This window comes from Falco rusticolus, chromosome Z (assembly GCF_015220075.1).
Source record: "Falco rusticolus isolate bFalRus1 chromosome Z, bFalRus1.pri, whole genome shotgun sequence".
Classification (NCBI taxonomy): Eukaryota; Metazoa; Chordata; class Aves; order Falconiformes; family Falconidae; genus Falco; species Falco rusticolus.
Genome location: NC_051210.1, coordinates 919753 through 944687, shown reverse-complemented (window position 1 = coordinate 944687; position 24935 = coordinate 919753). Strand labels below are relative to the sequence as shown.

Here is a 24935-nt window from a genome sequence, read left to right as displayed (position 1 = left end):
ATTTAATCTCATGTTTACACTTTGAAGGCCTTGATATCAGTGAATGCTCTCTTTGGCAATGGTTCAGTCCAAAACATGGTTTTCCATTCTGTAAGACTGCAAATCATCTCTGGTGCATAGAACTGAACTGAAAACAAAAGTGGCAGAGTTTTGTTGTGATTTTTTTTTTAAATAATACAAAAATGGGAAAAAAAAAACCACAGCACCTTAATTCTACTGGCAACTGACATTATTCTAACTTACTAGATTTTGTATGTCAAGACTTAAGGAAACTGAAAAATAAAACTATTGCCACCAACAAATGAAATGCTTATAATATTTGAGGGAATAGAGGGATAAAGCTACTAAGTGAAACTATTAATTTTTGTGAGATCAACTGTTTTCACACACAAGATATATTGCAGTTATTTTGCATACAAAAGATACTTTTGTGCAGTTCCTGTATTTTAAAATATGCAAAGTTGCTGGCACAACATACTGATGTCTGTCTATAATGAATGTTTATAACAGAACTACAAGAATTCCCCTCACCCAGCTTAATATAAAAGGTACAAAGTATTAGTCTACATTCTACTCATGGTAAATGATGAGACAAGCATCTGAAAAGATATCCCTACTAATACACAACCGTTTTTTAATGTAATATTTCATATGCAATTCATATATGTATGGACTGCAATAAAGCTACTTCAGTTCCATGCCAAGTCCTCTCTCAACAGCCAACCTGAAGTTGTACATCTGCCAACATAACCATGCTTCAAGACAGATTTTCTCTTTTTTTTTTTTTTTTTTAAGAGGAATTACATTAAAAGATATCTTTGGTTTAGGTTGGGTTCTTCTTTTAATTTATCACATAATGGACCCTGTCTACAGTACAGCACTCGCTAAACCAAGAGTACAGCCTGACTATCAATTCAAACAGAGATAAACACAGCCACTAAACACAACATCCCTGGCACTCCCAACATCTTCATTCTTCTCTTTCCTTTTGCTCTGGCATAAAAGCTTGGACAACCATATACTGAACTGAAACAAGAATCCTAACCAGTTCAAAAATTTACCCAGAAAAGAACAAATGACTGTAGTGGTTCTTCACTTGTCCCAGTTCCCCGTGAAGGCACAAAAACTTCTGTACTAAACATGAAAGGGGTTGTGGGATAGGAATGATTGCTTAACCCACCAATTCCACTGAAAAGCTACTGATGAAACTCCATTCTGATGTTCCTTTCTACAGTAGGTTAAAAATCAAAGATATTACTTTTTAATCAATAACATTTGATAATATGCTAATTATATATCACAGGATGATTAAACTAACATGGGAATTTCAATAGACTTTTGTAACATCAAAAAGCTACACAACAATTCGTTAGTTTGGCTGAAGGCCCAGCTTTTCCTTTAAACCTTTCAGAGACATACCAAGAGTCAAGTATACCTCCTCTGTGATCAGTACCCTTTATTTGCCTAGTGATGCCTAAAACTGATGTACGCACCTTGACTGGTTAGCCATGGGATCCTTCTCTTACAACTACTGCTTTCCCCTCAATCCTTCCCCTTCATTTTGGGGCATGACACCACGAGAAGTTATCTTTGAATCTACAATATGAGCAAGCTACAACAATTCTAGAAGTATAATATGCAGTGATACTAGAAACGTAACGATTAGTCCTTTCACATCAGAGCTGAGGTGGTGTCTTGTCACAGCCCTTACCTATTTATATCACTTTTGTGTTCAGGATGATCCAATCATATTTCAAAGGCCTTACACCCACACAAAGTTACAGTGCTCTTTTTTGCCCGTCTTCTATATGTACATTCTTCCATCTTGCATCCAGATTAGGTAACTAAATGCTTACTACTGCGTTCTCTATTTTCAGTCCTTTTCAACTTAGCTTCAAGAATGTCCTATACACCTTGATGCCTCTGTACACTTGAAGTTAGCGAGCATTATACATCCCCTAGCAGCTGAGAAGGACCCCTCCTCACAGCTTTCACTCTGCGAACCTGTGTAAGAAATCTAGCAAAAAGGAGCAGCACCCTTGGCTTGCGCTGGCTACAGTGCTCCCAACATCATGTTCAACTCCTGCTCTTCAAACTCCAGGGTTGGCCTAAACAGACAAGTCATTAGGTGAACCTGGTACTGTTTCATATCTTCATCAATGGCATAGAAAGTGGGGTCGAGTGCATCCTCAGCAAGTTTGCAGAGGACACAAAGTTGAGTGGTGCAGGTGACACACCTGATGGACAGGACGCCATATACAGGAACCTGGATGAGCTTGAGAAGTGGGCGCACGTAAACTTCACGACATTCAACAAGGCCAAGTGCAAGGCCCTGCACATCGGTCGGGGCAGCCCCTAGTATCAATACAGGCAGGGGGACGAAGGGATTGAGAGCAGCCCTACCAAGAAGGGCTTAGGGGTACTAGTGGATGAAAAGCTGGACGTAAGCCAGCAATGTGTGCTCATGGCCCAGAAGGCCAACCACATCCCAGGCTTTATAACAAGAAGTGTGGCCAGCAGGTTGAGGGACGTGATTCTCCCCCTCTACTCTGATCTCGTGAGACCCCACCTGCACTACTGGGTCCAGCTCTGGAGTCCTCAGTACAGGAAAGACATGGAGCTGTTGGGAGTGGGTCCAGAGGAGGGTCACAAAAACGATCAGAGAGCTGAAGCCCCTCTCCTATGAAGACAGGCTGGAAGAGTTGGGGTTGTTCAGCCTGGAGAAGAGAAGGCTCCAGGGAGACCTTAAAGCAGCCTCTCAATATTTAAAGGGGGGGCTTATAAGAAAGACAGGGACAGACCTTTTAGTAGGGCCTGTTGCAGTAGGACAAGATTAACAGTTTTAAATCAAAAGACGATAGATTCAGACTCGATGCAAGGAAGCAATTTTTACCATGAGGGCAGTGAGACACCGGAAAAGCTTGCCCAGAGATGTTGCAGATCCCCCATCCCTGGTAACATTCAATGTCAAGCTGAACCGGACACTGAGCAACCTGATCTAGCTGAAGATGTCCCTGCTCACTGTGGGAAGGGTTGGACTAGATTAACTTAAAGGTTCCTTCCAACCCAAACTATTCCATGACTCTATGAATACTGCCTTTCTCTTTAGTGTGTTCTCTTGGTTCTTCCTGAAATCCTAGGAAAAGGTGTTCAGTAAAAAGGGAAATACATAGCCCAAAAGCAGTAAAAGACACGCAGCAAGAGCATCTGAAGTACAAAAAACCCAGTGAAGGTCTCCAGGAAAGTTATTCTTCCTTCTCAGAACCCTGTACCTCACCAACATTTGTGAAAAATTAAGAAAGGTAGAAGGGTCTGACTTATGTCCTCCTTAGGATGTTATCCGGGGAGCTGCTGCTTCTTTCTCCACAAGTTCTTTGTCAGCCATGACTTTTTATAGGGGTATGTAGAGGTAAAGAACAGTGCCAAGCAGTCTGTTGCAAGGAGTGCCTGAAATCTTGCTGGAGATGGGGACAAGGGCACCCTAGATACAGGAAATACGAGAGCAGAGACATGAAGAGGTGGCAGAGACTCAAAAAAGCAGGTAGCAAGCATTGTAAAAAAATAGGCAGAAGGCATGGAGGGGCAGGCAGTTACCTTCCACCTGACAAGAAGCAAGAGACAGGCATTAACATAAAATAGGAAGCAGAACAGATTCAAGTATATTTGCATTAAATTATTTTTAAGTACATCCATCTGCCTCTGCAGGAAGATTATTTTTTGGAAATGGAAAGCAAATATACATACATGAAACCTTTTTACATTAAAAAATACTGTATTACTAAGTTTTGTACTGGAAGAGTTAATTACTATAGCAATGATTTTGATTTTGTTATGAAGAACTCAGAAAATATTCATGTAAACTTAGAAGCAAACTTAAGTACCAATTTCTAACAATCATTTTTACTATTTCAAATTCCCAGAGGAAGAGTTCATCCTTCAAGCACACTCTTCATGACTCCTATTTACTGATAGCCTGTTCCCTATACCATAGATCAAAAAGAACATCTGTTAGAGACAAATGTTGCAAGCCAGTCAAGTACAAAACTAAACTGTAAAGATAGTCTGAAAGATAAAGCTTGTTCCTTTTGCAGTTCAGTAGATTGATGGCACATAAAAATCCATTTTAGTTTCATTTTCTTCAAAATAAAAAAAATTAATATATTCTAGTTTTATGAAAAATAAATACATTCATGGCCTTTCTCTTCCCTAACTCAGGAGAGTTGGGAACCACCATGACAAGAGCCGTATTCTTCTCCCCACTCTAGTATCACTGCTATCAGCATGTCAAACATGCAGGCAGTTTCAGTCTTTCTCCCCCCCATACTCATCTCATTTACATCATTATATTCTTTTGATTAAAACTGCTGAATTTCTAACTCCTAGCACTAACAATAAGGGTAGGAAATGTGGGAAGAAGTAACATCTGAGAAATTAACACATCCAAGATGTCCATGATGCCACTGTTTCACAGGGAAAGATTCATGCCCCAAGTCAGTTTCCAAGAAGAATAAATTACAAAAAAAGATTATGTTATTAAAATCAGAAAAAAGCAAGCGAGGATTTTAACAAATATGCCAATAAACATTCATAGGCTGTTAAAAAATTTTAAAATACCACACCAGCTTTAAGAGCTTAAGAGTCCTTCTCCATTTGAATGTGCGCGCTCCAGCTGCAGGTTACTGCAATTTTCACCAATACGTGGAACAAAGGAAAGCATGCAGCTCCTCTCTGGTTGTAAGAGCAAGTAGCTCCTCCACGATACAGCATACTGTGCACACACACATTTATCCTTACAAAGGTCCAGTTAGATTTCCTCTTGATGAAAGAGATAAGTTGCCTTCACATTGAAAACACAGAACATGCACCCTGGAAGTTACCATAGACCAACCAACACGCAGGACAGCCTAGAGTATGGGGTTACAACAGGAAAATACTGATGTAACTGGATCTGATATAACTGTAAAGACCTGAGCGCTCCCTAGTATCTGTACAGTTAAGAGTTACTGGAATATTCAACACTTCTGAAAGTCATTTATATTTATACTTTAATACACTTGAGACAACTCCCACTTTTACGCGTGTGCAACGCATGCTCCCCTTCCCTCCCACCTCCATACACTATACAGTTGCTATACTGACAAGAGTTGTACAGCCCTCCAGTTTACACAAGTCTGTAACATATAATCACCTGCTCTATCATGAAAATCTCCAATACGTATAACACCTATACTAGCCTACCAGCAAAGCAAACATCCATTAGTAAATGTTCACTTCTTTGAACGATAACTGCATTATCTGAAAACTGGAAATTAAATTACTAATACAAATCACATCAGAATAATAATGCCATTTGGGTATTTGGGTTATTTGAATTTTATCAGAGTAATAATCTCTATCTCAAGTTAAAAGAATTTCAAGTGTAAATGAAAACTGTTCCTTCAAATTAGGATTACTGAACTTGGAAATGTATTACCATTCTCTACCAAGTCACCTAATGCACCACAATTACTTTCCTCGCAGATATGTAGGGAAAATTAGCTATTACTAATTGGTTGCTTTCATCTCCTCCCTCCCTAGGACCAGCAGCGCTCCTGCATGGTTGGTGCCACCTCCTGGGGAACAGCAGTGTAGAATGCCAATCTTCCATCTGGGTTTGTAATTAGGAGCTTCAGCATCCATCCCTGGCTGAGAAACTTTGACAGCTGCTGTGAAAAATCAACAGTAGATAAATATACTGAAGAAATAAGCAAGTAATAACGATCAGAGAGGACAACAAAAAGCAGAATTACTTAAATGTCACGTCCTGCAGTTTCTGATCAATCCTATAATAATAAATCAAATAGGTGCCGAAAGATGAAAACAAATGCTTTCAAGTTTTAATTTTCCTGCTTCTTTCAATAAGGTGTTTTTTCCAAATTAAAAATTTAAATTTTTTTTACAGTAAGAAATTGCACAAACATCAAGATCAATTTAATCATTCTTCATTCAATGATTTTTGGGTCAAACACTGAGGGGAAAAAGAAGCCAAAACCATATCACTAATCAGTGCAAAAATGCCACAAATACAGCTCCTGAACACAGCATGTTTTCCACACTGCTTGCAATCACATGAAAAATAATGCACCTTTGAACCAGGTATGAGTTGCTGGGGAAGCTGATCAGGACCACACATCTTTGCTTTTGCATAGAGGAATTTACAAAAACACATGGGCTGGGCAAGGCCTGCAAAGGCCAGCTGTTATTGTAACAAGCAATGTTAACATGTTTTATTTAATGCATTATCCAGGTTAAGAGCAGTGCTCTGCACTGCATTCAGACATGGTGCTTTGCAACTACCCTCCCATGTTTTTCTTGTCACAACTCTGCACACATAATGGACTAGTAATTTCATCTAAAGGATGCTGTATGCCTATGCTGTGTCCCAAACCATGAAGGGCAGTAAGGCAGCCAACGGTAAAGAAGCAGTCTTTACACGTATGCAATTTGTCAAAAGAGATTTAAGCCCCATGCTTCCCTCACTTGCAATGCCACAGAAAACAATAATGAACTAAATACTGAGAACAGCATGTTTCATAACTGCAACAAGATTAAATTGCAAAAAAACCTGTCCAACAATTCTCTCAGGTCATTACATGATCTGATAATACTGTTGTGGTGGGGTTTTTTTCCCCTGTCTGTTCAAAATAAGCAAGCTCTGACACGACCAATATGCTTCAAGCAGCTCTCCACACAGCTGAGCTGCCCAGGACATGAATTGGATTATTAGTGGTGCAAAAAGCCTCTTTAGTCAGTAAATATCTGTTCAGTGATGCATTTGTTTTTTGTATTTACAGAAAATAAGCTCACACACTGTTTTTGTACTTTACTTGCTTTCTTCCTGCTGCAAATTCAACTGCTTTCGCTTCCATTTATACAAAACATTCTCAAGATGTTTGTCACAGCTTGCCTTTCACTTAAAAATCCATGGGAATACTACAAGCTATACAAACAATGAAACCAGTAGTTTTTGTGATTACCAATCCCCCTTTAGATACTTTTCACTCTTCTATTCAGCTATTTCATTTGCAGTACTGTTTACTCTCACTGTAACCATTTGGTGTCTTGTTTTCACCAGTACAAGCCTTCCCATCCTTGTTCACCCACAAACTTCACAAACTGAGCTACATAAATATATAAGCATGTAACTGCTCCCATGTAAAAAAAAAAAAATTCCTCAGTATTAACTATATGAAAGCATCCTCTGATCTGAGCAACCAACCAGCCACATATGAAGATCCACAAAATTAAAAGCATTTTATATTAATTTACAAAACTTCACTGAGTTCATTCCAACTGAGTTTCTGCTCCTTCATGGATGACATAAATCCACAACTCTGTCCCTGAGAGCAATTAGCAATCAATATCACTATTGACCAATGCATGTAATACACTGGCCATAGCTCACTTCTATATCCTTTACAAGTTAACTTATAAAGACAGTTGCACTCCCCATTCCAAGGAACCCAAAGCACTGCCGTATTCTACTATGGCATCACACATATTGAAACAAAAAAGTCAAAAGACATCTCCTATTCTTGATTTCAGATGAACTACAAATGGGCAGGATGACGAGAAACAACCAGCAGTCAACTATCACCACCACCTATGTCACAGGTAATGCTTTGGGCTGGTAAGAGATCACAAACAGGGCTGACGTTAGAGATAACACACCTGTGGAGTAAGGCAGGTACCTGGGTGACCACAACCAATACAAAGCTAAAGTAACTGCTAAAACAGAGGGTGTATCAGCCCTGCACTGTTTAAGCAGAAAAAGTTGGAAACACAAAGAAGAAAGGCCTGCATTCCATGTAAAGATGGAGGATCAATTACTTGAGAGATCTGGCCCAGGAGTAATTCAATCATTCCAGTGAGCAAGGAGGATGATTTTAGTTCTCAATGGGTTTGAAAGAGAAGGGAATTCAAGGGAGCAAACTCCAAGCCAAAGACAATACTGCAATTCAAGCAAAAACAGAAACTTGAATGCCATAATCAGAAGAAAAAATTTCTTAGACATACTACAGAGAAGCAAGTAGCAGATTTACCTGCAGCTTAGGCTGCAGTGCGTGATGGAAGTTGTGTCAAAACTTCCTCCCATATTACAGGCCCAAGCTAGCAGGAGGAAGACACTATGCTCTGCAAGCAGAATAGTGTGAAAAATTAGTGGGCAAAGACAAGAGGTTAGTTACCATATCATCCTAACTTTAGACTGCTGGCCTGTCATGAAACAAGACACATGAAAAAACCAAAACATTGCAGACTTGGGTGAAATAATGCTTTGGATGACCTTGTGACCAGTGTGTTTTTCCATAGTGTCAAAGAATGCTACAGAATAAAACATTACATAAAAAAGGGCAAATGGAAAAAACTACGAGGACCACTGGGGCACTCTTTTTAAGATGTGCTGGATTTTTCAATGAAACAAAAATCAGGGCACATGAGAAAAGCAAGAACAAGCAAAATGGAAAGGAGCCTCAAAAATTATTTCAAGACGACCAGTACAGCCCAACTTTTAAAGCAGCCGATATGTTAAGGCAGATGGGTACTGATGCTTGACTAGGAAGAGCCTGGAGTACAAAACACACTGTTCTCCTGTAAAAACATATGCATTTTTTGAAAGCAAGTATATTTTCCTGGTTTTCTAGAAAGAAAGAAACTAAAAATGTTACAAGATTTTCCTCCAGCGAGGCCAGCACTTGCAACAGATGTTACTAATGGTTTGGGAATGGAACAGTTTGTTCTGAAGCAGTTTCCATAACCTACTTTTAACTTAGGCTTTGCTTTTGAAGGAAGGCTCTCCACCAAAACTGACCTCCAGTTCAGTGTCCTTGAATAATACTTTCTAGTCATTAAAACTGTCCTTGAATAGTACTTTCTAGTTATTAATTTTATGGACAATGTCTGTCATAACACTGGCAATAGAAGCACTTCATTTACCACCTGAAACAGCAAAATGCTAGTAGCAAATGGAACTATGCCACACATTTCAATACATTTGCTTCCATTTTTTTGCTTCTAAATTACCAAAGGGGAAATTTTGTAACTTGCAACACAAATTTACACCACAAGTTAAACTAACTTTTTAAAGCTTACACAGGTTGGCAAACACCAGAGTTTAATCCAAATGGTTAAGCAAAATCTTTATTAAAAGATGGTTGAGTCTAACTTCATTTAAATCAGTGGTAAAATACCTATTGACGAAAGCTAGGATTCCTGCCCCCCTGCCCAAGTACGCAATTTAACTAAACTGGCTTCACACTAACTGAATTGAAACTCCATTGTATGAACAAATCATGCAGCCAGCCAAGTAATCTTACTACAGCAGCATTTAGCTTTGCTTACTGTTCATTACATTGATGTCCATGCAGAACTTGAACATTGAGAACTTCAAAATCAGGACCAAACCTTCCACTTACGTTGCAAACTGCTTTCTTGGGCACAGCTGAAACAGCTTAAGTTGTTCTCAAAACAGCTCTACTGCTGCTTCAGTCATTTATTAACTTACTGTAAAATTTTCTTCATTCTTCATTTTGCAAGACCCTGTTTACAGCCACACAAAAATGTGTGAAACTGTTTTTGCCACTAATCTGCAGGATAAGCAAGCTTTCCACTAACACTGTACAAACAAAAAGTGACGAGGCCACTTTCCATTGTGTGTTTTATCTGCACTTCCACTTCTGACTCATAACTCTTTACAACTATTTTACATTAATCCACAGAAATAATTTCTATCATAATTAAGTTCTCCTTAAGTAGTAGCTCTTTGTGATTGTAAACCAAACCACTAAAAACTTTCTGGCGACTTATTTGACCCTTGTTCCTGACAAAAACAAAATTTAGAATCGCAGAACCCTGCCACTCAGCTGTTTTTTCCTTCTGTGATGAGTGTTCCTTTGATGTAAATTTGGCTGTGACAGTGCACACAATAATAGAAGTACCAATAAATAGTGTGAATAACATAGTTAAGCCTGGACATAGCTTTGGTGGCAATGAGAATAGGAAGAGGGAAGCACAGCATTACATGAAGAGGTACGTACATTATGTATGTTTTGGTTTTATAGAATAAAGGCAGATAGACACATACACTGGTATATCATATTTGCATTTGGTCTTCATGTACTTGAAAGAACCACAGAAAGTGAAGGAAAGCACACAGATACTTTGAACTCTGTCAATACAGCCAGACATTGAATGAAATTATGACTGCTCTCATAAAACTGCAGTGGTTTACCTGGACTAAATATTTAAAAAAAAAAAAAAGTAGCCATCAGCACACCCTTTGTGCTGGAAAAGACCTAGGCTACATCATCTTGGTCGCTCAGTGTGAAGTTCTAATATGCAACATCCAAAACTAAATTATACCAAGTTACACAGGCAAACCCTGGTGCAATTCTTACACAACATGGGCATGCAGCGAGCAGAAAAACCCTTCTCTTCTCTGCTTTTAACCACTCCAAACTGCACACCTCCTGGGACTATTTTTCTCTGCCATCCATACTCTGGTCTTATAAATTCAGTGGTTCTCCACTGCATCACAAATACACTGAGATGAGGAGCCTTATTGAAACACAAGATCTAGTTCCCATGGCTTTAGTCTGAAAGGTCTTAAAAAAATTATAAAACGAAACCTCCCCCAGCTAACTGATCATTCTCAGCAGGAGTTATTAGAAAACAGCAGACAAAGAATAAAATTAGCAGGTAATGAAAAATAATCAAAACCGAATACTTTAGACCATTCAATAGGCATTAAAATAAAATTACTGCCTGCATAAAAACCGTTACAGAAAAACCAGAGCCTAATTAAAAGCACAAGAAAGCAGCAAACTGGAACCACTTAAATTACGGACTTCAGGGCCCTCTAGTGGTTAAAACATCGATACGAGAAAATCCATGAACTTTTTCCTATAAGGCTACTGAAGTCTACTGAAGTAATGCATTTTATTTTTACAATTCCCATGTAATTAGGAACACTTAGGCTGGAGAGCTGCCGAGTAAATTGCCAGAAAGGGGAAAAAAATACAAGGTAATATCTGTTCACAAAATCAGCTAATGCGTGGTATTTTTTTGTTCTTAATAGAAATGAGAAGTTACTAACATTCTCAGCTGTGCACAACCCAAAAAAAACCCCCATATAATCACTCTTTCAAACCTGCATCAGAATTACCTTGTTTCTGAAAAATTCACTTGCTTTGCTGGCTTATTACATCATTTCACCTTCCTCTGGCACCCACAAAACTGTCAGTGCACAGCACCAGCAACAAAAAAAGCCAAAACAAACAAAAATAGGAATTGATAGGAATTGTTAATCTTCACCATGGTGTAGTGAGAAATATTTTGGGCATACTCCTATATAATTGATTCACAAAGGAGGGAGTTACAAAAGTAATCCTTTTTTGCACTAACCACAGAAGTCCATCTGCTGGCAACTAGAGAAGGTTTGTTACTTCCTCCTAATCGGGTATTTTATCTGCCCAAGTCTTAACAAGCCACTTCACTGCAAGGAAATGCATTGATATTGCTTTCTTAGTAATTAGAGTAGACTTTCAGCTCATTATGGCTTTGCAGTCCATACATGAGCTGAGGGAATGAAAGAGCCTAGTATGACAAGAGCACACTTCACTACAAGTGTAAGCACCACACCACCACTGAATGATGATGAATAACACTTTCCCAAGCCACATTCTCTTAAGATGCCTAACACCAAATCAGACATTTTCAGCCCCTCATCCCAATCTTGCCTCTCATGTACATGTGCCCTTGAAAGTTTGATAGCTGAGTACAGCAACATCTGTGCAAGTTCTATAATGTGCCACAAAAATCAGCTTTTCCCAATGAGATGATGCCTACCGACCACTTCATGTCAACTTTTTATTCTTTTTTCTAAAAGGGGGTAAATAAGGATTACACTGGCAGAGGTGGGGAACAGAATGCAGACTGATTCAGCAGCTCAGTCATCTGGAGCATTACAGCAAGCTACAAAATGATGACTTGGGTGGAATTTAAGTGAGGTAGTCAAGGTACAGAGTTGACTGTCAGGTAGGTACCATTCACGTGACTGTGATGAATTTTCTTTACAATATGGAAGGGTGATAATACTTGTATCTTCTCCGCAGTACAAAACTCTGCCTATGTAATACATCCCTTTTTCTTTGGCCTTCTGTAGCTTTGTTAACACACAGAAGAAAAATATGATACTTTGTAACTAGTTCATTCAAAACAGAAATGCCAAACTCAAAGCTAGTTCTCTACAGCACAGAGCTGCACAGTTAAAAAAGAAACAAAGTGAAAAAGCTGGTATTTTCTCACAAAAAATTACATCTGCAAGATTTCACAAGTTCACCACATATGTTCATAGGATGGCTTTATCCTTCATCTGTCATCCTACAAATTAGATCCTATTCTGGCTTTATTCTACAGTAAAATTGATATAGAAAACATGTAATGAATTTACTCTTGAAATACACAGAGAAATCAAAACATAAACAGATCATCAGTCACGATATTTGCAAGTTTGTATCCCAGTTCAAGATAGTATACAAGGACAAACAGAATGAAAATACCAGTTGCAAAGGTTTTCTATACCTATCCACATGAACAGAAAATAAGTTTCATGCCTTTTAGAGATCTTAAAACTATGACAAATAAGAAAAACAGCCACACAACACCACTTTCACATCCCAAAGAGAAGTGTTTGAGCACTGAAATAAATCCAGTGGATCACATGACCAGAAATGTGGAAGCAAGATGGTCTAAATGAAAACAACAAATGTTTAGGCACACAAATCTTTCATAGGTCGGACACAGAAGCCATGAATTACAGTCTAAATACAATTTTCAGAATGGCCACCCAAAACTTAGTTGGAATTAGGTAATTTTCAACCTAGTAGCAAACTATTTGGGATTTGGGGAATTTTCAGCCCAGACATTCCAAAACAGGCCATTACAGAACTGCACGTACATACTTGCTTCTAGATCTAAATTCCATCAACAGCTATGCTGTAATTAAAAAAAAAAAAAAAAAGGCAAAAAAAAAACCCACAACAAAATCCCCATAGAACATACCTCATGGAAGTTATACTGTTGATGAGCTTTTCAGATTGATCTGACAAGGTAGACGGAAGTATTATTTCAACTGGCTGCAGACGCAAAACCCGACTCTCTAATTCTAAGCGAGATGCACAGTCCCGAAAACTATCAAAAATTACTTCTCCGGTAGTTGGTTGGATTGCCTGTCGAATAATAATAACAACATCATATGCATTGAATATTTAAATTTTCAGGAAGTGTTTCAGTAACTCAAACTGTTAAGCCAGAAATGAAATTTATGGCATGTAGCACAAAATTATATAGCACCCACATGCTTATTAACAGTGGCAGATCAAAAAATCATGTTTTTCAAATCTATGATACGATAGTAACTTCAAACAACTATCACAATTTTATCTTAGTAAATGATAGCAATACCTTAACAGTGTAAATGTGTTCCTGTTATCAATCCAACATTGCTTGACTTTTATTACTATTTATGTAATTGGAAGTCTACAGAAGGTACATGCAATTCAGCCTGTCATAATAGCACCTGCTTTTGTTGTTCTCTCCCAGCTGCAGTGTGGCAAACACAAGCACAATCAAGACACTTTTAAATTAATGAATTACCAGCAGACTAGGCTTTTGTTATCACTGTGTTTTGCCAGTTAAACAATCCTGATTTTAATCTTCACCATAAAAGAGAATACAAATCTGAAGAGGAAACAATAAAAGTATTAAGACTCTTCCTCTAAATAACATTTTGTAAAGGAAAAAAGTGCTCACAAGCTTTAAAACATTGACCCTAAAAACATCTAAAGTTACTAAAGCATCTGAACTAATGATTTCCCTATATTTGGTTAAAACACTGTTACGTTTTCAAGTGGTATGGCAGCAATAACAGTGTTAGGAATATTCAACTATCAACTTCAGACCTTTTCTGCAGTTTTCAAATGTAAGGCGCTCACGATTCACACACAGATGATATCCTATCTAAACTGCACCTTGTTACAAAATAAACAAAACCCAAAAAATTCTAAAAAACAGGACAACTGTAAATTACCACCCACCTTTCAGAAAAACCCCAACAAAACAACGCCCCAAAAAACCCCACATAAACCCTAAAATATCAGTTCCCCTGTGAAACTAACTTACCATAATGCCTATAACAATGTCACCTTTCTTCCTGTCAAATTTTTCTCCGTTTTCACAGACACAGAGGAGGTAGTTATCAGGGACCTCTGTTGTTACCTCTTCGACATCTACAGAATCATCTAGCTTCAGCAAAGGGTTCACATGTAACAAATGTTAAAAAAAACACCAGGCAATACACAGATTTTGGTGCATTATTCACAGGTCCTTCTGGATTTCAGTCCTTCTCAACTAGATTTTGTGTTAGGTCTTCTGGACTAAAGGTCTAATTTGACTTTCATTAGCTTGACTCCTATGACAATTTTGGTGAACTCAGATGACTGTCAGCACCGAGGACTGAAGTCAGTGCGTGGCACGCAAAGGCCATCTTTGAGTGTCTTGTGGGTCTCCTCATTCAAGCAAGAGCAGCTATTTCAAAAGTTAAACCAGCAGCTGATTCTGCACACGGGCTGCTATACCTTGCCATTTTGACTTCATATCCACACCACATGCACCTAACAGAAAAAACAGAATGCACCAGGTACAAAGCACCTGAAAAGCAGGCAATGCTTTACAAAAGTATACATCTTAGCAGGAGCATTAGGTTAGTTGCATTCAAAACTTGTAGCATACCTGTCCACCAGGTTGGGTTATACTGCTGCACCTGCTTTCACTGAGTTTGCCAACCACTGCGATAGAGTCTGTAAGTACACTAGAAGTTTTCCAACAAAATCTCAGGACTTCTATCTGCTTCCCTGACCTACTCCTTAAATGCAACCTCACAGGCATTAATCTAGCAATCTTTTTAGCTCTTGGTATCTAGTAAGTACTAGTTTGAGATACTAAAGGAAAAAACATGATGTAGATAATGCAGAAGATATGAAAACAAAAACCAGAAGAAAAGAAATTAAGACAATTTCACTGGTTGAAATTTTCACTATCTCATTTTCACATTTCCTTTGTTTTAACAGTCAGGGGTCAGTTACCCAGCTAGATTTTCAATAGTCCATTGATTTTATCACCTTCTTTTCACTTAAACCAAACCAATCAATTCTTCCTTCACACCCTCTTGAATCACTATTGTTATGCATTCTCAGTTTGGTCAAACAGGTAGCTGAAGACAAGATCTACAGAACACTGTAGACTTGGGAAGTCCACTCTCTGACTTCAGAAAGCAACTACAGTAAACACAGGCCCTGCTGTTTCACAACAAACCTAGAGCCCTGAAGAGATTAAATTCTTTATAAACCCAGCACCACGGTTTACCACAACTTAAAATTAAAGGAACTTTATTTCCTGCTGCCACTCTTATGTCAACCGCTAGCTACTCATGTTTCATCTAGCTGGTAATACTAGAATTACAGCCTCTCATACATGGAAGATTATAGTCCAAAACCAAACTTGTTTGAAAAGGATATCTTCTCCAATAAGTGTAGACTTAGTGTAGAGAGCAGTCAGTTTCCGGCTGAAGAGAGAGCTTTTATTTTCTCCAGCAGCCTTCAGTGCTGCAGTTTCCATTTGTTTTACCACTCCAACCTACAGGCACACAGCAAGAAACAAAATTACCTCTTTGATTAATAACAAATAATTTATTTAAACAAGTAATTTTTTATTATTCTTCTGTAAATTTGGAGATCTTTTAAAACGTACAAACAGCAAATGCATCATTAAAGCTGAGCAGCAAGGGCAGAGGCTAGCATTGATCCTGCTACTGAGGATATAAGGCACCGCTTGTTCTTATGTTCTATCCACTTCTAACTGCCTTCTCAACTTCTCCCATCCTATTTTGAAATAATTTTGCTAGAGTTCACCACTTGCCAGAGAACGGTTGCTGCTATCAATTTAGATTCAACAGGCCCTTTTCTCATAAGCAGAAAAAAAAAAGAGGTATCACAGAAAGTCAAAATTACAGGGATCAACAACAGGAAGGAAAAGAAAGAAAAAACATCTGGGCTAGGATAAGAAAAACAAGGATGTGAGGAAGAATGAGACAGAGAGAGAGAGGATATATAAGTATTTCTATCAAATGCAAAGGCTTGATAAAAACCAAGAGAAAGAACTGTTCTAGAAAACACAAAGATACCTTTTGTAAAATGAAATAAGATTGAATCTACTTAAATTTTGTGATGCTCATCACAACAGCAAAATTGAAACAGTTAGCCATTTTAACTGCAAAAACAGCCGATGAGTTTCCCACTCCTCAGCTGAAACAAGACTAGTACAGTAAATTATTTCACTGCTATTCTGTCCTTAACACCATTTAATAAAAGCCAGGGATAACCTTATATCCTTTTGCTACAAGTCGCCGCACATGGACAAACAGTCTGTGAGTCGGTATACTGGCAGTCATAAAGTTATGATCCTGATGACAATAAATGTTTAGTTCTTTAGCTGCAATCTGCAAAGTACAAGAAGAAGAGTCAGACGATAGTTTAAATTGTGACATTTTGAAGGAAAGGAGCTCATCTCTGTGACAACACTGATGCACAACTACAAATAGAATTCCAGTGTCAAAAGGAAAATGTTACAGGAAAAAGCCCAGAGAGCTGGGCCTCTCCACCTTCTGTCCCAGCACATGGTCACAAACAGGGGCCTCAGTACCACAGACTTCACGTGCCAGATTACTACGCTGCATGTTTATCTTTACCACCATGACGTAAACCACCTACACCACACACACAGATTCTGCAACACAGTTCAACAAAGGGTCAAGTAATTTTCACAACACTAAAAATGCAAAAAGAATGGAGGTATTTTAATTGTGGTTATACAGATGGTATTAAGCTAGCTAATCAATTAAAATACTGAAAAATCAGTATCAAACAGCAGTGGAAACTACATACTTCACAGAAAAAGAGTAACAACACTTGTTAAAATGTGACATTACAATGTACGCTCTCTAATTGCTTTTTTGCCCAATGACTAGGGAGAGTGGTCTTGAACAGGAACTGCAGACAAACACTGAATTCTGTACCTGGATAGTGTATTTCTGTTTCTGGACTGTGAGTGCACCAGTAAGCAAGTAGACAAATTACAGAGTACAAATTTGATTATCATAAGTAATTCCCAGTAACTAAGCAAAGTTTCTCACTGGTCTCAAGTGTAGAAATAGCACAGATCAAAGGCTGGTAGCAATGACTTTGGGACAGATCATGAAAAAAAAATATCATTATGAACCATTTATGAGCCATCACTTTAAAATAATGTTTGTTGCAAAGTACTTTCCAGTTCCTACAGATCTGGCACATACAGGTGCTGCATCTGAACATGCATACAAGATGGTCTCTGCACTCAGGCTATACCAGCTATATGCATCTACTTTTACAGCACTCACTCCACTGTCTTCCAAACTGAAATACTCCTAGTAGAGTTTTAGGCCACGATAGAAAATTCACCTCTGAAAGTTTTTCAGTTTTAACTCTGACAAATAATTACCCTATGACCTCATCTTAATTTCCCCATATGCAGGACAGCAAGCACTAGCATATGATTACAAAATCGTAAATGCTATTGTGGTAGAAAGCATATGCACAGTGGATAGTCTTCAACTTAAGCATGCAGATTTTTTGTCTTGATTTTGAGTACTAAAAACAACCTACGAAATTTATGCCCCACAAAAACCTTACTTCTGGGAATCGCCACAGACCCTAGTACGACACCAACACAACACAAGTGTCTTTCCATAACCCTGGCAAAAATTACCTCTGCATCTTCTCCAAAGAATCGATATTTGTATCCACATTCCACACACAAAACAGCATCCTTATAGCGTTTCTTCATTTCTATGAATTGAAGTTCTAGTGGAGTGTAAATACTTTTGGTTCTCTTATTAAGGTTTGTATCTGAAGTATATTGGGTATTTTCATAAGACTTCAGAGATGCAGAAAACTGACTAAGATCACAATGTAACTCCTCCTGTAAATAAAAGATGGAAAAGTATAGTTAGGAATCATCAAATAAATCCATCGCCCCTGCAGACCTTGACTCACATAGACCATAGAGCTAGGCTGTTCTTGCATCAAATAGCCCCAAGAACTGCAGCCAAACTATTAAAGTAGGATATACAGAATACAGTTTAATTGGAATTAAAAGTCATGGAAGTCAAAGATATTACATCAATTAGTCAACTTCAACACAGTGCTCACACATCTCAGCTGAAATCAGATCCCTGTGGTATCATGAGCTCTCAAAACAGACCAAGAGGCACACAGGCTGCAAAGACCGGGCAGTCAAAACCGGTCAGATATAAAAATAAGGATGAATTACTACTCCAATTTACAGATGAGAAACTGCACCACAGAGAGATTAATGGTGTTCCAAAACGCCACAGTAAATCAAGAAATAACCCAATTCAGTATGAGTCTCAGTTGATCGTCTCAAGCACCAAAACTGTATTTCTTCTCCAGTCTACCCTTCCTTCATAAGCTCAGCAAACCTCCCAAAATAATTTATTCTTAACCACACGAAATCTATATAACAGTTTCTAAAATGCTTAACAGTTAAGGCTTTGAGCCCACTCTCTTGGAATTTATCATTTACAGTGACATTGTGTAGCCTATGTTAGCCAAACAACTTTAGCTCTGCAACTTTGTTTTGTTCGTTATTGTAAGCAGGGTGATGGATTCAGTCTTTTAGAAGTGCAGTGAACAACACTGATAAGATGCGCTTCACTTACAGCAAAATTCCTCCTCACTTGTATCAACACCAAGTACTCATAAAAGTGATTTAAAAAGATGAAATACAAAGACAATACTCTCCACAAGTTTTTAAAGTGTATGACTACACAAAACACAATTGAGCAGGTTGTGCTGTGAGTTTCTGTATCTGCAATTAAATATGGTAAACTTCCATTTCTAACAATTGTCCCATCTAGATTACAAGGAACGAAGTCAACAGACTGTTTAGGAGCAATGGTAGCTCAGAAGAAGAAACACAGAGGTAGTGCAAATCATATACTTTGAGTCATGGGAATGTACAAAGAATGCAGGTAGAAGACAATGGGGAAAAAAAGACGACTTATCTGTACTGTTAACTGCAAATTGTGAAATTCCCAGAATTGCACAGAATCAAGGGACGACCTATTTGACAAGCAGACACCATAGACAACATAGCCGAATACAAACAAAGCTGTACCATGCCTAGAACTCAGATGGCCCCAAAAGCTTAAATGTCTCAGCTGCAGAATCCTCAGCCTAAGGATTCAGCTGTCTTCAATCCAAGCTCTGTGCCAGCCAAGCAGCGTGACCGCATCTCATTTTACAGACAAAACTCTTGTGAAAAAGCATGTGAAATAAGGTCACAAAAGTAAAAGTAGTAAAAACACACAAGGAAGTTGAATGGCTGTAAGTTAGCTGCTTAAGGAATTTAGATGAAAATTAGTCACATAAAAAGGCTGTAACTCAGAAAAAAGCAAGACACAAACACCTAAGATAAGCCACTCCAAGGATGGCAGGCCAGCCCTTCCTCACCTGATTGCCTGGCCAGCCCACTCAGTAAGTGTCCTATAAAGATGCTAGCAATGCTCTGTCAAGTATGTCATGAATCCTCACTACCTACTGAGCATATTAAGTACGGAATAATTGCTCTTTACTTTTACTTTCATAGTATCATAGAATGGTTTGGGTTGGAGGGGACCTTTAAAGGTCATCTAGTCCCACCCCCCCTGCATGGACAGGGACACCCCCCCCCAGCCCAGGCTGCCCCCAGCCCCGTCCAGCCTGGCCTTGCGCCCTGCCAGGGATGGGGCACCCACAGCTGCTCTAGGCAGCCTGAGCCAGTGTTTCACCACCCACTTCACACACACCTTGCCTGCAGAATCTCTCTGCACACGCTTAAAGCCAACCTTCCTCATGATCTAGGAAGGGAGAGTTAACAGCTGCCATCATCTCACAGACAACGTGTGATCAACTGGACCCAAGTGCTCTTTGGCAACAAGCACCTAAGCATATGAATATGCAGTGGCAATACTGCTATAAAAAGCACACCAGTGTTAGTGCACTGGAAACCAACTTTGGAATAGGAAGGCATAAACACTGCACCAGCTGATACCTGGAAAATCAACACACACATCTGTTCAAAGCAAAAGAGAACCCTGAATTCTGCAGAAACAACCAACCATCTTAGGCCCACAGCCTGGTGGATGGAGAGTTGCACATTCCTTTGCTCACCGAATGTGCACTTCTGCTGTGCTTACTTTAACACACCCATTTTTAACCGACAGCCTATACCAGCCACGTGCTGTCTCCAGTGTTACAGAAAAGAAAGTCACCAAATACTTCCCATGCGTTTTGCAAATACGTACATGTGTTAGAACACACACATGTCATAATTTCAGCATCTAGAACTGGTTCTCAAACACCTGTGAGACACACCGAAGTATGATTTACAGGTTAAACTAGCAGGGACAGCATCTGATGTCAATGTAATTGCACGGACAAAGGATCAGAAATCAAGAAGTTCCAGACAGACAAGGGTTTGAAAGAGGGACAGAGAAGGAATTAGTTTTCTGTGTTCTCCAACTGACCACATCTACATATCCTCAATCCCTTATAACAACAGAAATCTCTTGCCACAAGCTGTTGAATTCATTATTCTTATATTGATCTCATGTTCACACAACTCAAACAACTCAGTTTAAGGTCATGACCTTCAGACACGGAAAGTCAAATCAACTTTTACAACCTTTCACACAACTTCCTTCCTTCAAAAAGCCAGATGTAAAGCTTTGTTAAAGAGCAGTTGAGTCCCAACACACCGCCACCACAGTAAGCCAAGAGACGCCTTTTAGGACCTGAATACTTCAAAATGAGCAAGCTGGCCCAAACCAAACCAATTAACTAATGTTAATTAGCCCCATAATTAAATGGGAAACAAAGCACTACTACACTGTTATTGATGTGTATCATAGGTATAATGATAATTTTCAAGGGAGCTATCCATACCTTCTGCAGATGGAAAAAAAAAAGTGGTATCTTTAGTAGTAAGGTTTTTTATAAACAAGGGGATTAAGCTACATTTCAGTAATAATTCTGAATCATATATTTGCAAAGAAAGCCTGTTAGGAATTTTACAGCCCATATCAAAACTCATACAACTTGAAAGAAAGCTGAGCAAAGGGACACACTGAACATTTGTTATTACGATATTATAGGTTCGTTCACAGTAACAAGATACACTGCCAGCATTTCTGCTCATTACTGATTTTTTTCAGTGGTATCACAGAAGAGCTGTAAGATGCATTCTGCTCACTGTGCTAAGACTGCCAGGAAAACATCTGTATACAAACACCGGTCTACTGGGTCGTGCTGCATTATTTCATGACAGAATACAAAAACACAAAAGGAATCTTGTGCCAAAGCTTGCTTTCCTTAAGCCATAAGAAGTAATCTACACAGCACTGGATCAAAGCTCTACATACCTTCTGAGCAACCTTTGGGCTACTGTCCCAAGATTGCAGATGGTTTTTCAGTTCTGAACTTCTCCCAATAATAGCAGGACATTTTTCCAAACTCAGAGATTCCTTTTCCTGAGAACTATCCTTCTGGACTCTGTTACACTGCTGGTCTGAATCACTGCAGAATTCTCTCAGTCTGTCTAGAGTTTGCAAACATATACGAGGCTTTTCACACTTCAGAGGTTCTTCTTCAGTAAAAACACACAACAAAAACATATTAGCAACTTATTTGCTGAAACAGAATGTCTACCAGAATGACATCAGTAAGCAGAGAACACAATCAGCTTGCTCCGTCTCTCTCTTCCCTGCATTCCCTCTCCTCTCCTCTCCCATTGCACTATTTCTGCCAGCCTGATCGAACCATGCATGTAATCAGCTTAGTTACTTCCCTGGAAAGTCAATACTCCTCACTTAAATGCTTCTTCATACATGGGAGAAGCAGTACAATTATTTTCTGGACTGATAATTGTAAAGCCACAAAATTAGCTAAGAATATTGGCAGACATGGTATTTTTTTCAGCAGTTTTTAAGGAGTAGTATTGCTAGTTGATGGTGTCTGAGTGATACTTCATCATATCCACAAAACTGCATATAGCACCCTCTTTAAAAAAATTATAGCGGCTAATTCTTTTCAATGAATTATAAGTGTAATGAACTTTATATTCAGTGATTACTTTTTTTCTACTAGCACCATTAACTTTTTTAATTCATGGTTCAAAGCCAAATAGAGCATGGGCATTTTCACTGTAATTAAGTGGTTGCCATTTCGCAGTTAAGAGCACTGCATTAGAAGTATTTACTCTAAGGTAGTCTTTAGGTATCCCAGTCAAAGGGCAGACTCTACAGAGCTGTCAGGTGTCAGTAAGCTTCAGCCTGAGACTAAAAGACAGATTGTATAATTAACACAGAAAGGGAAGTTACAGCATTTCTGCGTGGGCATCCAGACTTCACTGACTGAACAACCTGTTAAAGCTGAGTCAGCTGAAGGGGATTTGCAGAGTAATTTTGGAGCAAGGCTCAAATACCTAGCTTCTGAGCCACAGACAGGTGCTTTAGAAGTGTAGCTATTATGCTCATAATGGCTCTTCAGAGATGTCTGCTATACTCAAGAGATACTTCCTAAAGTATCCAACATTTTTTTTTTACATTTGACAATGAAAAACTATTTATTGGGTATAAATGCTTGAAGGTTTGTTTACAGTCAACTCACTTTTATCCTGAGTCTTCAATGGATTACAGATGTCTTCTAGAGTAATCTGTTGTGCCTTGGTCTTCTTCTCACAGGGTTCATTGCTTTCAGTTGATTTTCTCCTTTTTGTGCCAAATTCAGAAGCCTGAAACATAAATTAAACAAAGTAGTTCTTTGCCATCCTCCACAAAGGAAAATAACGCACCCATCATTACATAAAGAGGTAACGTAAAATGACTTTACAATATATTAAATCCCTAACTATTTTACCTATCTACATTTTTTTCTAATAAAATAGTTCCTCTAACATTCAAGGCTACAACACGAAAAGAGATAGTGCATTCTGTGAAGAAATTGGCTGTTGCACTAGAGAAGAAACACCTGCAGCTACCACACCTTCAAAAGGCAGCTTAGAGCTAGAGAACTGAACCAGCACTTAACAGACTCTCCCATCATACCACACACTACTGCCCTGTGTCTGAATCAGATCTCTTCTGCAAATCCTCATTTCCACAGTTCAGAGCCCTCCTCTTGCCAGATACTGGCTATTCACCTCTGAAAAGCACGGCTTCCTATAGCCTACATCCCAATGATGGAAGAGTGTCTTCTCCACACCGTCCCCAAAGCGTTAAAAGATTTTCCTAAACTATCTGTAAACACCTAGCTAGCATCATCCTGAGTTTGGATAGAATACAGTACTTTTGACTAGTGCTCCTTAGATGGCTTTTGACACATGTACTTTTAACACTTCATAAACAGAAAATTCATCAATTTATGTTGTTTCATCACTGATGTTTTCTGTTTGACAGAATGTAAGAAATATGACTAAATATAAAGAAGTAACTTGCAACTGCAATAACGTATAAACACACTACCATTTCACTCTGCAGACAAACACAACTGGTGCTTTTAGCAGCTTGCATGCACGATTCATATGGTAATCTCAAGATGTTTTAAGTGTATTACTGGGAAATTCAATCTCCTTGTAACTAAGCAGGAACTCTATCCTCAGTCAATAAGCTGGTAACCTCTACATAATGCATCCATATGCACAGCCCACAGGAATGGCAATGTTTCCCTTCCACATCCACTATTACATACCACCAGATCAACACTAATTACAAAGCAATTTTTCTGCATGGACAGAAAGGGACAATCACACCTTTTGTAATGTATTTGGACCAAAAGTAACAAAAAAGGTTGATTTGAAACACAACTGAGAAAAGCATGCGTTCCCAGGGGCTAGAAAGGGCTAGAAACACAAACTACTGGGAGACTGGAGAATATGAACTCAGAATGAAATCCAGTTGCTGAGACAGCAATTTTTTCCCAGCAGCAGCATGGAGAAGCTGCCGTATTGCTGCAGGCTCCCTCAGCCCTGCACCTAACAGTGCAGGCAGAGTTGCCCGAGCTCCACCACGACCTGGGCCATGAGCTTAACCCGCTGCACGCCGGGCGGCAGAACCTGTGCCAGAGGGTCCAACACGACTGCAAAGGCGCTAAGGCCCGTGACCCAAACTTGCACGCCAAACCCCTACCAAGCCTCAGTTCCAACAAGGCGGGCATGTCCTAGCTGTTTCCGAAGAACGAGGTATCGCTACCGTGTTACACAAGGCAACGATGCTACAGCAAGCACCGGTGACTGGAAGGCCCCGTCTGTTGGTGGGGCCACCGCAGGGCACCTGGCGCGGCGGGGCCGTGGCCAGCTCGGGCCACCCTTTCAGACACGACTTAGTGACACGAGGTAACCAGACAGGCCCGAGGGCCCTTCGCCACCATCAAGAGGTGACAGGACCTGAGGGCCCCTGCGGCCCGGCCCCTCGCCCTTCAGGCGCCCTGAGCCCCAACCGCCACCGCCCCGGGCGCACCGTCTGCCGGGCGGCACCCTGCTCCCCGCCGCTCCCCGCCGCTCCGAAGAACCTGCTCAGCACCAGCTGCTGCCCCCCGCCGCCGCGTTCCCGCCGCCGCCCCCGCGGCATGGCAACGGCGGCAGCGATGGCGGAGCCCGGCCGCGGGCACTGGCACCACCTTCCCCGCCGGATGCGACAGCAGGCGCAGGGCGGGGCCGCAGGAGAGGGGAGGAGCTATGCCACCGCCCCG

General features: G+C 39.7%; 1 protein-coding gene across 4 annotated transcripts in view; it reads right to left on the bottom strand.

The window, feature by feature from the left end:
• The window catches only part of MSH3 (mutS homolog 3), a 113200-nt gene extending 88317 nt beyond the window's left edge, over window positions 1–24883 (bottom strand). For 3 of the 4 annotated variants that reach the window (XM_037372699.1, XM_037372702.1, XM_037372701.1), the window contains exons 1-8: window positions 24704–24883; window positions 22857–22980; window positions 21611–21834; window positions 17896–18108; window positions 16475–16591; window positions 15612–15729; window positions 14218–14360; window positions 13099–13265 (exon numbers count right to left, since the gene is read on the bottom strand). In XM_037372699.1, the coding sequence (XP_037228596.1) occupies window positions 13099–13265; window positions 14218–14360; window positions 15612–15729; window positions 16475–16591; window positions 17896–18108; window positions 21611–21834; window positions 22857–22980; window positions 24704–24814 (1217 nt within the window). In that variant the 5' untranslated portion in view covers window positions 24815–24883. The remainder of the gene's footprint in view (window positions 1–13098; window positions 13266–14217; window positions 14361–15611; window positions 15730–16474; window positions 16592–17895; window positions 18109–21610; window positions 21835–22856; window positions 22981–24703) is intronic. The other variant, XM_037372700.1, reaches the window with a different exon arrangement.
• Window positions 24884–24935: the final 52 nt, after the last annotated feature.